This window comes from Myotis daubentonii, chromosome 1 (assembly GCF_963259705.1).
Source record: "Myotis daubentonii chromosome 1, mMyoDau2.1, whole genome shotgun sequence".
Lineage (NCBI taxonomy): Eukaryota > Metazoa > Chordata > Mammalia > Chiroptera > Vespertilionidae > Myotis > Myotis daubentonii.
The window spans coordinates 218,434,780-218,449,497 of NC_081840.1; the positions used below are offsets into that span (position 1 = coordinate 218,434,780).

The 14,718-nt window shown below is 36.4% G+C and overlaps 1 protein-coding gene across 7 annotated transcripts in view; it reads right to left on the reverse strand.

The window, feature by feature from the left end:
• The window catches only part of RBPJ (recombination signal binding protein for immunoglobulin kappa J region), a 100,889-nt gene that overhangs the window by 64,616 nt on the left and 21,555 nt on the right, over positions 1 to 14,718 (reverse strand). For 3 of the 7 annotated variants that reach the window (XM_059673940.1, XM_059673930.1, XM_059673948.1), the window contains exon 2: positions 2,216 to 2,398. The exons of the other annotated variants lie outside the window; for them this stretch is intronic. In XM_059673940.1, coding sequence (XP_059529923.1) covers positions 2,216 to 2,232 — 17 coding nt within the window. In that variant the 5' untranslated portion in view covers positions 2,233 to 2,398. The remainder of the gene's footprint in view (positions 1 to 2,215; positions 2,399 to 14,718) is intronic. 7 annotated transcript variants of the gene reach the window in all.

A 14,718-nucleotide genomic window follows, 5' to 3' on the forward strand; every position in this document is an offset into this window, starting at 1 on the left:
TAGAAGATGCACAAAACAACCATCTTCTTTCACTGATGAGTAAACACCCAAAGAACTGAAAACATCAGTTGAATAGTGATTGTTTATTGAATTCTAGGAAGATCAGAGGATAAAGTGTAAGACTCAAGTTACAGAAAAATGTAATAGCACTCCAGCCCCCAAAAGAGTTTCCTGTTCTGGCATTTAATCATCACCACTTTTAATAACTGGCTTCCTACATACACAATCCTGCACTAAGTGTATGTAATTTACACACATAAAATGCAATATATAAACTATATAATTATGTACTTGTTATATTTTAAATATATAAATTTATTTATTTATTTTGCCCAGATCATTCTTACAGCCTGTCAAAATAACAAAGTAAACTCCGACTGGGTGGTTCAGTTGATCAGAGCACCGTCCAGTACACTAAAAAGGTTGCAGGTTTGATTCCTGGTCAGGGCACATACTTAAATTTCAGGTTAGTTGCCTGGCTGGGGCCCATAGGAAGGCAACTGACTGATGTTTCTCACATCCATGTTTCTCTCTTCCCTCCTCTCTTTCTAAAAAAAAAAAAAAAAAAAAAAAAAAAAATCAATAAACATATCCTCGGATGAGGCTTAAAAATAGTAATAGCAGCCCCTGACTGGGTGGCTCAGTTGATTGCAGCATTGTTCCATTACACCAAAAGGTTGCAGGTTAAATTTTCAGTCAGGGCAGGTTCCATCCCCGGTTGGCAATCAATCAATGTTTTTCTCTCTCTCTTCCTCTCAAAAATAATAATAATAATAATAATAATAATAATAATAATAATAATGGAAACATGTCCACAAGTGAGGATTTAAAAAATAATAATAATAACGATCATAATAAAAAAATAACAAAGTAAGTGATCTGAAACACAGGTCAGTTGGCCCCAGAGCAAACCTAAGCTCTTGACAACTATTATAAACTCTTCCAAAAAGGTAGGCACTCCCAACTCTAGCTGTGCATCAAGAATCCTCTGTGGAGTTAAAACAAAACTAGCAAATAATTAAGAACTAACCCAGAAAGAGATGTTTAAAGTTGAATTAGAAAATATTAGAGACATATATTTTATAAACCATGTATCAAATATCATAGTTATGTCAGAAGAAATCTTTTTGGACAGTAGATACTATTGTGTGCCATCAGACATAAAATACCTGATTCAAATGATTGCCATCACTCATTATGGACTAGAATGTAATATAAAGCAGTTTTATCTTAGGTTTGATAACTAAATTCCTTTAAGAATTTAACTGCTGAGATGTCAAAAGGATCTTAATATAAGATAGTCTAGCTAATAAATATTACAGACTGCACCAGTGTATTCTATTCAATTTATCTATTCATGATTTAAAACTCTATCTTCCCAACATATTTTCCTTCATTACCTAAAAGATAAATAATTCTGAACCCAATGTAACAATGAATTCAGCATTCTGCCTGGATTGATTCACTTCTACCACCCTTAAGAAATCATTTAGTTGCAAGCACACAGTACAAAACTAGGAGGTTTCCAAGGTTTTAAATAATAAAGAAATGGTTTTGCCTACATCACTCAAATTAAATGTTATGAACATAAAAACCTAAAAGATTTTTGATGGTTAAGTGGGTAATACAAAACCTGGAATCACCACTACTAGCAACCACAAATAACAGTAGGACTACATACCACAAACACATGAATGATTAACTGTATACATACAATACCACTATTAATAATTATTCATTTTCCTCCCAGTAAAAAATTCTGTGTAAGACAAAGCAAGCACAAACTATGAATGGTCCAAGTAAGAATTATTTTGTTTGGTAAAATTAATACCCCAACTACTTCCTGTTCAGGCTACCTACCATGAAATTACAGCACTGCAGAGAAACTAGTCTGACACAAACCAGAAAGATAATTACAGACTAACACGTGAATAATCCTAAACTATCTGGTTAAAGAAATTACAACTCATTACTATTAAAATCTAGGAGAAATATCTACACTACTGTCTTCTCTAACCATTTCAAAAAGAAAGAAAATTCACTCAAGTTTGTGATATATAGCTTTTTCCTTACAAAAATACTACTGCCATAAATCCATAACCACATCTGCAATCTAATATTAGAATATCTGAAAATATAAGATAATTAAACACAGAATCATGAACGTTCATTCTATCCATGACCTTGGGGTCACTGGGAGATTTCTAAAGCATACCTTTTAATCCACGCCATGGTACTTCAAGAACATGTTAAGGTAAGGCACAGCTTGGGACACTTCGATGCACCTCAAAACACCTCAGCCAGTGTATCTGTATCATTCTCTTTTCCTTTTGAGATCATAATGGTTCCGAAGAACTATAATGCTTCCATTTGAATGATAGTCTCATAATTTCAATGACTTAAAAACAAAAACAAAAAAAAGGACTTAAATGTTGGTATGTTAAGCCACTAGTACACTGTGTTAACTGCTGCCATGACTAAGAAAAACAAAGCTGCCACTACGATTATGTAACACTGTCATTTTTCATGTGAACCCTATATGAATGAGGAGTATATGCCAGCAGTCAGAATGACAGCTCTTGCTTCATTAAGATCTACTAAAAACCCCAAAAAATCTGACCCAATTATTCTTCAATTTTCTTCTCAAGGAATGAAAAATAACCTAAGACAGATATTTGCCAGGTCGACCTCTAATTAACCAACTATTCTCTTTTGTGTAGAATGAGAGCTGGAAATCACCCATACACCTGTATAAAAGGAATTCACTAACTGACACAGCAGGGGTTCCTACAAACAATGCCCCTCCTAGTTTTAATATTACTGAATCATTTTAATTACATGGAAGTCATTAACTTAAAGAGCTCCTTCCGTTTCCAAAGTTTATTTCTTTGAAGAGCATACATATAAATGAATAGATAGGTGGCTAACTATCAAGTTTTACTGCTGCTCTGTGATTATCTTGGCAGGTTCCTCCTCACCCCACCCAACTTTCTTATATAAAAACATTAAAAACATTTCATTACTAAAATAATACAGTAAGAAGTGTTTGTATCACACTTTAAACCTACATTTGCTTCAAGTTTGATAATTCATAGTTACAAGAAAGAAAGAATACTCAAGCTACATAAAACTAACAAATTATGAGTAATCCACACATATTCATGTTATAAAACAATTAAAATTACTTCAGGATGACTGATCAGGAAATTTTTAATAAAAGCAATCTATAAAAGGGCTTCCAAGAAACAAGAAAGCATGGAGAAGTTCTGTCACACCCTGGGTTTGTGGAACAGCTCATGTAAAGGTTAATAAGCAAGGAATAGAAGATTACAAAGGCACAGCTAGAGTTAAAAATTATGTGCTAAAGAGAAAGTGAAACTAATTTCGTGTTTGTAAGGGTAGATTCAAGTGATGAAAATCTTTCAAGTCCACTGTCAGAAAAATTACATGTTTCTGAGATTTAGGTCTATTGTAAATTGTGGAGAACACAGGTTACAAAATGTAGGTCACTCTTCAGAAAACTGATGGTGGCAGAACTGCACATGGGTAAGGCCTCTACAAGAGTAGGTAGGAAGAAACTAATGAACAGAAACAAAGGCCCCAGCCCAATGAAATCACTGCAGCCACAGCCATCTTTTTAACTTATCATTTTACCACATTAGTGCAACGTCCTGAGTTCCCACTACAGCTTTAAACCACTTAATGGCTCTGTATTATGTATACAACTTCCTGGAAGGACATCCACATTGTTTCCTATATTCTGTGCCTCCAAATCAATGCATCCTACACACATTCATCAGGTTAATGTTATGAAGTGCAGCTTCAAATAAGAATAATGTTAACCAGTGGGAAATACAGCAGCATATAAATATGTTAGATAATAAAGAATGAAAAAAAAAAAAAAAAGAATGAAAGCCTAGATCTGATGCACTTACTACCACGTTAAATTTTCAGAACCCTAGTCTACAAAGGAGAAAATAGAGGTCCTCTGGTCAAGTGACTGGACCCAAGAATATGTGCAATAAGAGACTAGAACTCGGACCCAAAATCTAGATCTTCTAGCTGGAATTACAGCACTTTTCTGCTATAATATTGCTGTAGAGCACTGTTGGGGGAAGAGGGTGGTACTGGGGCTAAACTAACATTTGTTGACAACATTCCAAGTAAGTACCATACTAAGCACTTGATGTTACTTTTTTTCATCCTGATCTACTCAAAAGACTGACTAGTTGCCTCCTTCTACTGAGGCTCATTCAGGGAGATTAAAGTGATCTGCTTAACATAAAATATCAAAGACTAAAAGTGCTGGGACAGATAGTTGATCTCACATGTCCAACTCTAAAACCCACGCTCATGTTGCTATGCCAACCTACCTTCCAGAAGCAATAAAAAAAAAAAAAAAAAAGTCCAGCACATAAGTTTATTTTTCAACCTGAATGATATAGCAATAATTTACTTTTATAAATGCTTCCTACTCAAAACCCAGTCAATGCATATAAGCAGGTTTTTAGCTATGGTTTAGCAAGAGACTATATATATATTTACTAAAGCCAGTAAGAAGGGTCAGAATTATATTTAATCCCTTAAATCAGAAACTTCATTTGATTCCTACAAATGAAATCTTTTCATTAAGTTATGGACTTGAAGATCTTTTAAAGCTGACTTGCAATTCATAGTACTGCCAAATTTCTAACTTGGCCCTGTCCCATGGACTGCTACCAGCGTCAACCTAATGGGAAGATAAGTCATTGGAGGTGATGGAGGTGAGGCCAGTCAGTTATCAGTAATAAAAAGGACAAACAAAATAAAATAAAATGATCGGCTCTCTACTACGTTTTTAAGAGATGATTAAACTAAAAGAATAACCAAAAGCACTCAAAAAAACAAAAACAAAAAATCCCCCAAATTAAGAACAGGAAACTCCTAAGCAACTTCAAGATTTGAATGGAAACCATGTACTCATACTGCATTCCAAAACTAACTGATGTAGCATACTAATGTATTTTAACATCTTAGATAAATCAAAGAAACATTTTATTTAAATTTCTGAAACAAAATATTGCAGAATTATATTCAAGGTTTCAAAGCTGTTACAGTAAGAAAATTAACAGGCCATTTAAAAATATCTTAATAACAGCATTAACTCTTCTATATAACTCATTTTACAAACATTAATGTCCAAACAAGTTAAAAAGCGATACTAAAATTTTACAGCTTTTAAAATACATCTAGGTAGACTTGCTCCCTAAGTAATTGTTTTGATAAGGAACGGACACAAAATTAAGAAGGAAGTATGAAAGAAAGAATGTAGGTTGCTGGGTTTGGTTTAACTGGATAACTGCATTCTCATAGGGTCTTTTCTGACCCAGCTCTGGTCTCCTCCTACCAATAAAGGTGCAACAGATAGGTTCTCTCCATACTGGACTTTGTACATTTCTCAAAACATACCATGGTGCTTCAGATCTCTGCACATGCTATTTCAGGAGCAGTGGTTCAAATAAAATTTAACATCACATGATAATACTGAAAAGAACAATATAAATAATAAAAATATAATATAAAAATAAAGGAAAAACAATAAATAGATGAGACTAGGGGTAAAAACAAATTTTTTTAAATATTTTCAGTGCCTACAATGTATTACATACTATATGCTTAGCCAAGTTGATGTTTTTACATAAATCTCATAGACTTATTAAATGTAAAAAAGTTTTGAGAAGAAAAATACTGAAATTGAGTTGATGAGGCAGTCCAAATTAAAAGCTATAATTTAAGCAATGTATTCTACTATAGACACTTGAGTTTTAAACAAGTTTTGTCAACCAAGTACCTGGAAACAGTCTTATTATATAACTAGAGGCCCGGTGCACAAAAATTTGTGCACTCAGGGGGGGGGGGGGGGGAGGTGGAGTCCCTCAGCCCGGCCTGTGCCCTCTCGCAGTCTGGGACCCCTCGGGAGATAACGACCTGCTGGCTTAGGCCTGCTCCCGGGTGGCAGAGGGCAGACCCAATCCCGAGGTGCAGCCCCTGGTCGGGCTCAGAGCAGGGCTGATTGGGGAGTTGAGGCACCGCCCCCTGTCATGCACAGAGCAGGGCGGATCGGGAGGTTGCGATGCCACCCTCAGTCACGCACAAGGTAGGGCCAATTGGGGGGGTGGGGCACCGCCCCCTGTCACACTCAAGGCAGGGTCGATGAGGAGGTTGTGGCGCCACCCCCTGTCACGCACAGAGCAGGGTCGATCAGGGGGTTGGGGAGCTCCCCCCTGTCACGCACAGAGCAGGGCCCATCAGGGGGTTGGGGAGCTCCCCCCTGTCACACACAGAGCAGGGCTGATAGGGGAGTTGGGGCACCGCCCCCTGTCAAACACAGAGCAGGGCATATAGGGAGGTTGTGGCCCCGCCCCCTGTCACACACAGAGCTGCAGGGCGATCAGGGGGTTTGGGTGCTGCCCCCTGTCACGCTGATCCCGGTGCTGGGAGGCCTCGCGGCTCCTCTGATCCCGGTGCTGGGAGGCATATTACCCTTTTACTATATAGGATAGAGGCCTGGTGTACGGGTGGGGGCCGGCTGGTTTGCCCTGAAGGGTGTCCTGGATCAGGGTGGGCGTCCCGCTTGGGTGCCTGGCCAGCCTGGGTGAGGGGCTGATGGCTGTTTGCACCTGGTCACACACCCTTCAGAGTGGCGGTCCCCACTGGGGTGCCTGGCCAGTCTGGGTGAGGGGCTGAGGGCTGTTTTCAGGCTGGCGGGTGACTGAAGCTCCCAACCGCTCCTTCTTTTCTTTTTCTTTTTTATTCTGGGCCAGCTTTAGCTCTGAGGCTTGGCTCCAGCTCCGAGGCCTCGGCTGCTGAAATCAGGCATCTGATTTGTTTGGGTTCTATAATCGAAACACTGTTTCAACTCAAGCTCTGAGATCCCAGCTGGCTGAAAGCAGGTTTCTGGGGTTTTGTTTAGCTTCTATATTTGTAACAATGTTTCAAACTGCAAGCTCAGAGGCCGGCAGCGGCAGGTGGGGAACGTTGGAGTCCTCCGTCACTGAAGCAAGCAAGCCTCATGTTCGCTTCAAGCTGCCTGGCTGCCGGCTGCCATCTTGGCTGATAGTTAATTTGCATATCGCCCTGATTAGCCAATGGGAACGGTAGCGGAGGTACGGCTAATTACCATGTTTCTCTTTTATTAGCTAGGATGACAGAAAATTAACCATTGCTACTATCAAAAGTATGAAAATGACATATGCTAAGAATTTCAACTCTAAACTAGTTTTTGCCATAAGAATTTCAAATATAAAGCTAAATCTCATTGAGTAATTTTCAAAGAATCTTTCCAAGAATCATAAACGATTCTAATTCCCATCTCAATAGTAAAACTGTAATTCCTTTCCAATTAAACTCTGGGGACAAGGGTATGTCAAGCACCTATAGTTAAAAGACTGAACTCAGGATCAACTAAAAGACACTTGTAATCCAGCAATTCTAGATGATGAAATATTCAGCTAATTTTACTTTAAGGGACTCTGAACTGGGGAAGCTCTTTTCTTAAAATGTATATCCTAATTTTCAGTAACACTGAAAAAAACTTCAATCAAACTGCCTGCTCTTGAAGTGGCCAACACCCAGGGTTCAACTGGGATATTCCCGCAGTTTTGGTTAGAATTCTAGATGGCACAGCATGGACAGGCATAATTTAAATGTAAATACACACATGCATGCATGCGCATGCGCACGCGCGCGCACACACACACACACACACACACACACACCCCCCTATCCTTTTTCAAATGGATTAGTGTACCTGGTTGGAGACCAAAGCTAGGAGGGTAGGGACAGGGGAGAGAAGATGGAAGAACAGTGGTCCCAAAGTACTGAGTAAAGGATGTTAAGGAAGGAAAAGTAATAATCAAGTAAATCAGCCCATAAAAAAACACTATTTATTCCAAACAAGCAAATCAACAGAAGCTTCTTTCTAGAATTTGAGAGGAAACTAAGTAAACAAATGCTAAAGAGCATAAATCTACTTCATTTATACTTTTTATGTATCTATTTATTTGTCTATTTATAAAAATCTTTATGGGTGAAATGAGTTTCTCCCTATTACTTAGTTTCTCCTTTCATTTAGTTGCTTGGGTCTCTTTTTGTTTACAATAAAATGTAAATTTGGGTAGCTTAAAAGACTATGTAGTCATGAGTGACAAACACTGTGCTAATCAAGTTCTGAACTTGGAGTCAGGAGTCATAGGTTAGAAACTTACTTGGATATGTAACTTCTGACCAGTCACAACTTATCTGTAGATAATACCATTACAAAATTGCAGTCGTAGTGCTTAAATAATGCTGAACTGTGAAAACACCCAAAACACTGCCTGGCAGGGTAGGCACAAACATTTATTGACTTTGAAGGCACAGTTCAGTAATTAGTTACTGCTAATGCCACAACTCTAAAATCAAAATAAAACATTTTCCTAGGAAGATTTTAATTTAATGCTCAAGAAATACTTAAAGTTAAAAAAAAAAATTTCACACTTAACATTTATTCTAATTGTGTGGGTAATGACCAAATCTGTGGCTCTAATTCATGCCTTCAAGCATCCTCTCCTTTCTTGTGACAAATTCTCTTGTTCAACAAATACCTGAACATCTATAACATGACCAAAATCCTTATCAGCATGATTTACATTGAAATTAAAATGCCAACTGGTGGTAAATGCTGTGGAGAGAAACAGAAGGAAAAGATAAGGATGAGGTGCAATTTTAAATAAGCCCTTGCTAAGGTATTCTTTGAGCAAAGATCTGAAGGAGAAAGGAAGATTCCGGGCAAAGGGAATAAACAAGTCCAAGAACCCTTGAAGCAGGTGTGTTTTAGCAAGAAGGTCAGTGGCTAGAACACAGGAAAATCACAGAAAAGGGTTTTAGGAAATGAGAGGTTGAGGTTAAGTTTGTGAGGACTGGTGGGAGCATGCACACACATGTTCTTGGCGACACCATAAGGTCATGAAGGTCTTGAGCTTTTTACTCCAAATTTTGAGTCAAGGAAGATCAAGAGCTAAGGCGAGGAAGATCAGCATGAGTCTGGCTGCTGAGTGAAGAAAGACGGTACGGCATAAGGGAAGAGCAGTCTATTTGGACTATGCAGGTTAATGATGACAGTGTCTTACACCATGGTGGAAGCAGTGCAAGGGTCACAAGTGATGAAACTATGAGCATATTTAAAAGTCAAAACCAACACCATCTGCTAACATACTGGATCGTGGAGTTGAAGAAAAAAAGGAAGAGAGCAATGGTGACTCCAAGGTTTCTAGTCTAAGCAACCCAAACCATGGAGTCTGAGATGGGGAAAGATTTCAGATTTAAAGAAGTAATTGGGTTTGGACATAATAACAGAATATGCTTAGATAATCTAATAGTTTGTCAGAATTTTCTGCAAAGGATAGGGAGATGTAACAAGTAAGACTGGCCAGTTCTTGTTTGCAGCTGGATTTTTTTTAAAGAACTGATGATGTAAATGTATCATGTATTAAACAAATAATTTAATAACCTTAGTATTTTAATTATGCATCCTCTGCCATATGTCCTTGAGAGTATTAAAAGATAATATGGTAAGAATATTAAGACAATTTCTAATTACAGAGACTAATTTAAGGGAGACGGTCCAATAAAGGCAATTTCAGCTAAGAAGAGTAACCTATTATCTGATGCTCTCCAGTCAACATGCTTGTCTCAAACCTATAACTTAGAAATAATGAGTTTAACAGACAACATTCATGAAGTGCTTTCCACATGCTAAGCAATCATTTAAATACCAACTACCTTTTCGTAGCTTATCTTTTACGATGAGGTTGAAAGAAATTAATTAAGCTTAAGAACTATCCTTTAGCCATCCTAAAATAACTACTTTAAGAGTCTCTAGGAAATTCTTTTGATCTGTTTCTTTTTATTACCATTCTTCATTTATATTTTATAATCTCTTCATGCTTTTCAATTTTCCAATGCCAACTGTTATGAAAGCTTGATAAGTAGTAATTTGTGTGGGTGTATGTTTTAATAGGAAAGGAACATGAAGGAAAATTTTATGTTAATGAGTTCCAAAACAGAACACATTTTCCTGAGGTGGAACTGTGTTAAAATGTTATTAATAGAAGTCACAATTTCAGGCTGTGGGCCTACAAGTACAGCTCTGCTAAACAGAAATGGACTGCAGAGAACTTGGAAAGTAAATTTATATTTTCTAGAGAGTAATGAATAAAAAGAGAAAGGAACTGCCCTAATATACTTAATTTCACCTAGCTTTTCTCATTTTACCTTAAATTATAAAATTACTCCCACAAAATAATCAAGATGTTGGAGACAGTTTTACAATTAACAGGTAACACCTACATGATGGCAACTCAATCATCCCTATTTAATGATACCCATAGCGCTTAAGTTATTTCATCAGATACAGGGGCTGTTTTATTTCATCTACCTAATAATTCAAATTCTTTCCAAACAATTCTCCAGTCAACCAGACTAGAACACCTTCTTTGTTTTGGGCATTTCAAAGTATACATAATTTTATACAAATTACTTAACACTCACAATAATCCAATGATTATATTAAGAACTCCAGGTCTTCTAAATCCAGTTAATTTTATACTATACCTTTAACCATCATGGTAATACTATGATAATACTTTGCTTATCCTACAATGAATAGGATAAGCATTTTAAATTATTCATGATATTTTTTTTGTTATACAAGTAAGATCATGAAGGTCTTGAGCTTTTTACTCCAAATTTTGAGTCAAGGAAGATCAAGAGCTAAGGCGAGGAAGATCAGCATGAGTCTGGCTGCTGAGTGAAGAAAGACGGTACGGCATAAGGGAAGAGCAGTCTATTTGGACTATGCAGGTTAATGATGACAGTGTCTTACACTATGGTGGAAGCAGTGCAAGGGTCACAAGTGATGAAACTATGAGCATATTTAAAAGACAAAACCAACACCAACTGCTAACATAATCACCCTTGTGGCAACAAATAGAAGAGCTACACAAGAGTGCAGTGTTCTGAACAATTTTACAAACTCAATTTAATTGTATTCACCCTCCAATAACTAAAAACAAACAAACAAACAAGAACCCACCCACCCCCCCAAAAAGCATCCTGTGTTCATCAGCAGATAGATGGATTTTAAAAATGTGGTATATACATACAATGAAATGCTATTCTGCCTTCAAAAGGAAGAAAATCCTGACACCTTATGTATACACCATCAATGAACCTTGAAGACATCATGCTAAGCAAAATAAGCCAGTCACAAAAGAATACTGTATGACTCCAGTTATATGAGGTACCTAAAGCAGTCAAATTCAGAGACAAAAAGTAGAGTGATAGTTACCAAGGGCTCAGAGTAAGGGGAAATGGAGATATTGTTCAAGGGTTCAGAGCTTCAGATTAGGAAGATAGAAGAAGAAATTCTGGAGATGGATAGTGGTGATGGTTATACAACACTATGAATGTACTTAATACTACTGAAGTGTACAGATAAAATGGTTCAAATAAATGTGGCAATTATAAAATAGCTATGGGATGCAAAGTACAACATAGGGATATAGTGAATAATATTGTAATAACTATGTATGGTGCCAGGTGGGGGTGGGGGGCTCACTTTGTAAGTTACATAAGTATCTAACTAGTATGCTGTACACCTGAAACTAATGTAATATCTAATGTCAACTGTAATTGAAAAATAAAATATCAAAATGGTTAAAATGGTAAATTTTATGTCACAATAAAAAAATTCTGAACATATTTCATGGAAATACATCAACAATGGATAGTAACTTATCTTCTTCCTTATATTTTAATAAAATTTCTCCTATTTTACCTCAAACCTAGTTCTCATTCTATTTTTATCTTCATAAAAGGCACCACCTATCCACTAGATAGCCACAACATTGAATTATTTCCCTTCTCATCCTAAGCCACCAAAGCTCACAGATTTTATCTCTGTATCACTGCTTGAATCTGATTTCTTCCTGTCATTTCTAATGCCATGGCCTTCAAAATAGCACATGATCACTGTAACAGCCGCACAATCTCCCATCCTCAAAACCTAGCCTTCACAGTTCATCTTGCAATAAAGCTCGTGTATAAAGTGTTTCAAAAGGCCTCCATTGTCTATTCAAGTTTAAAGTTCTGAACAACACATTAAAAATTACTTCCTTACATTACAGTTAATTATAAGCATTGCTGCATTCCCCACTAAGGCACAAACTACCAAGAACCAAACTGTCTTAACTCATCCTTTATAAAAGCTTAAGGTGTCCAAAAGTCTTGGCTGTAACAGGTTTTCAAGAAATACTCCTGAATAGAATTTGTTGAAAACAGTTCAGTGCATGATACCAGACAGTTCGTAGATGGGATGTGTTTAACTTCCCATTAAAAATGTTAACAGGCAGTATCAAATCAAATAAAGATCAATAAGAAGGTTTACTAATAAATGGAGTTCCATTTCAACTTAACTTGGTTAAATGAAAGCTTTGAGTTGGAAAAGAGAGTAAGTCTCAAAAACCATGAGATGACACAGGCAAAAGTAGAAAAGTATATACCTTTTAATGGCATTTTAATAGAAAACAGTTAATCTCTACTGTAACCTAAGGGGAAAAAACTCTTTATATCCCCTTTACATCGTGAGTCTCAATACCAGTGGTTCTCAACCTGTGGGTCGCGACCCCTTTGGGGGTTGTATGACCCTTTCACAGGGGTCACCTAAGACCATAGGAAAACACATATATAATTATATATTGTTTTTGTGTTTAATCACTATGCTTTAATTATGTTCAATTTGTAACAATTAAAATACATCCTGCATATCAGATATTTACATTACAATTCATAACAGTAGCAAAATTACAGTTATGAAGTAGCAACGAAAATAATTTTATAGTTGGGGGTCACCACAACATGAGGAACTGTATTAAAGGATCGCGGCATTAGGAAGGTTGAGAACCACTGCTCAATATAATTAATTGCTTCTGTATATTCTAATTATTTGATCAGTTTGCTGTGTAAATCTTTGCCAAAATACCAGTATCTTTTACCATATTTTGTGTATATGATCCTTGTGACCTATATTTATGTCAAGACAAAATCCTGTCTTCCTATAAATATTTTATATTAAATAAAAGTTGATAAGAATGTAAAAATTATTTTAAAATGTTAAACTTGCTGGACAGTGTTCCTTGGTAGTTGTATATGTTATGTCATTCTCTGAAGAAAACTGAATTATGACAACTGCAAATAAGAACTAACATTTATTAGTAAACTTACTGTGTAAAGAAGATTATCTAGTATTACCTCATTTATTCAGTAGCAACTCTACGGTTAGGTACAGCAATTAATATTCTATTTTATAGATACATAAACTGCAGCTTAAAGAAGTTGAATAACTTCATTTAAGTGAAAGGGCCAGAATTCAAAGGCTAGTCTTTCTGATTCCAAAATTAATACCTGCCACACATTCTATGCATTTAACAAATCAAATTAAAACAAAAATAAAATCTGTTCTGCTACAAGATATGTTTCTTTTTCATGAATTACTTCTTGGAAAACTAAAAACAGAATGATGCTGGTGTAAAAGCCAGTCATGTTGCTTCATGCAATTGGGAACAAGCTTTTGTACAATTAAAGATAAACCTTTAGCAAAAGATGAATATTTTAAGGGGAAAAAACTGTAAAAATCTACAAAAAAATATTTTCCTTCTGATAGGTATCAATTGATTTGGTGGCTTCAGAAATTGTTATTCTTTCAGTTAGGTTAACATTTGACAAAGTTGCCTGTGCAGATGATGAAGATGGAAGAAAAGAAGGAAGGAAGGAAGGGAGGGAAGGAAGGAGGGAGGGAGGGAGGGAGGGAGGGAGGGAGGGAGGGATGAATTCCCCCTGGATTAATGAAGTCTGGATTAGATTTTTCAATATAAATAAAGTCTCTTAGAAGTAATGCCCTTCCGGGACCTAAAACCAGAAGGAGGAGGCTGAATCTCAGGTTAAAGTTGAAAAAGCCAAATATTGATGGCAATACAAAGTACAAGTGCTAGTCCTTTATTTTTTATTAGAATTCCTATTTTTTTTATTTAGTATTCAAGATCAAAGTTCCATGGATTTTTAGTAATCTATCCCCAACCCTTTCCCCCCTCATAAGCTTAATGGTTTTACAGAACTCAAAGTTTGTCAAGATATACTAGTATATGGCATTATGGCAACAAATCCTGTATGCGTTAGAAAAAAACAATCCCTATGAACCTTCAGTACTGGACTTACTAAAACACCATGATAATTTTTTATTTGGTTTTGCTTTTGGTTTTTTAAAGGATGTGAGGTGAACGCCAATCCTACAAAGAAAATAATGAATTTGTGTCACAATTGCTACCATTAGGACAAAAAAATGCAGAAGTGGAGATTAATGCTACTTTGAATTTAAAATTGTTTAGATGTTTTTTTATTAATCTGCAAACAAAAATCAATGGCAACTCAATGTGATCCCAGACAAAGTAGACAGGAGATACACACACCCCAAAGTAACTCTTTGGGTACATCCTTTGTAAACATTATTACTAGAGAAGCTGATACTATGGAGAATGACCCTACTGAGTAATCCATTGTATAAACTAAGATAATGGTTCCTATCCACCATGCATATATTTCCAAATATATAAACATATCTATCAAGACAGAAAACTCATATAG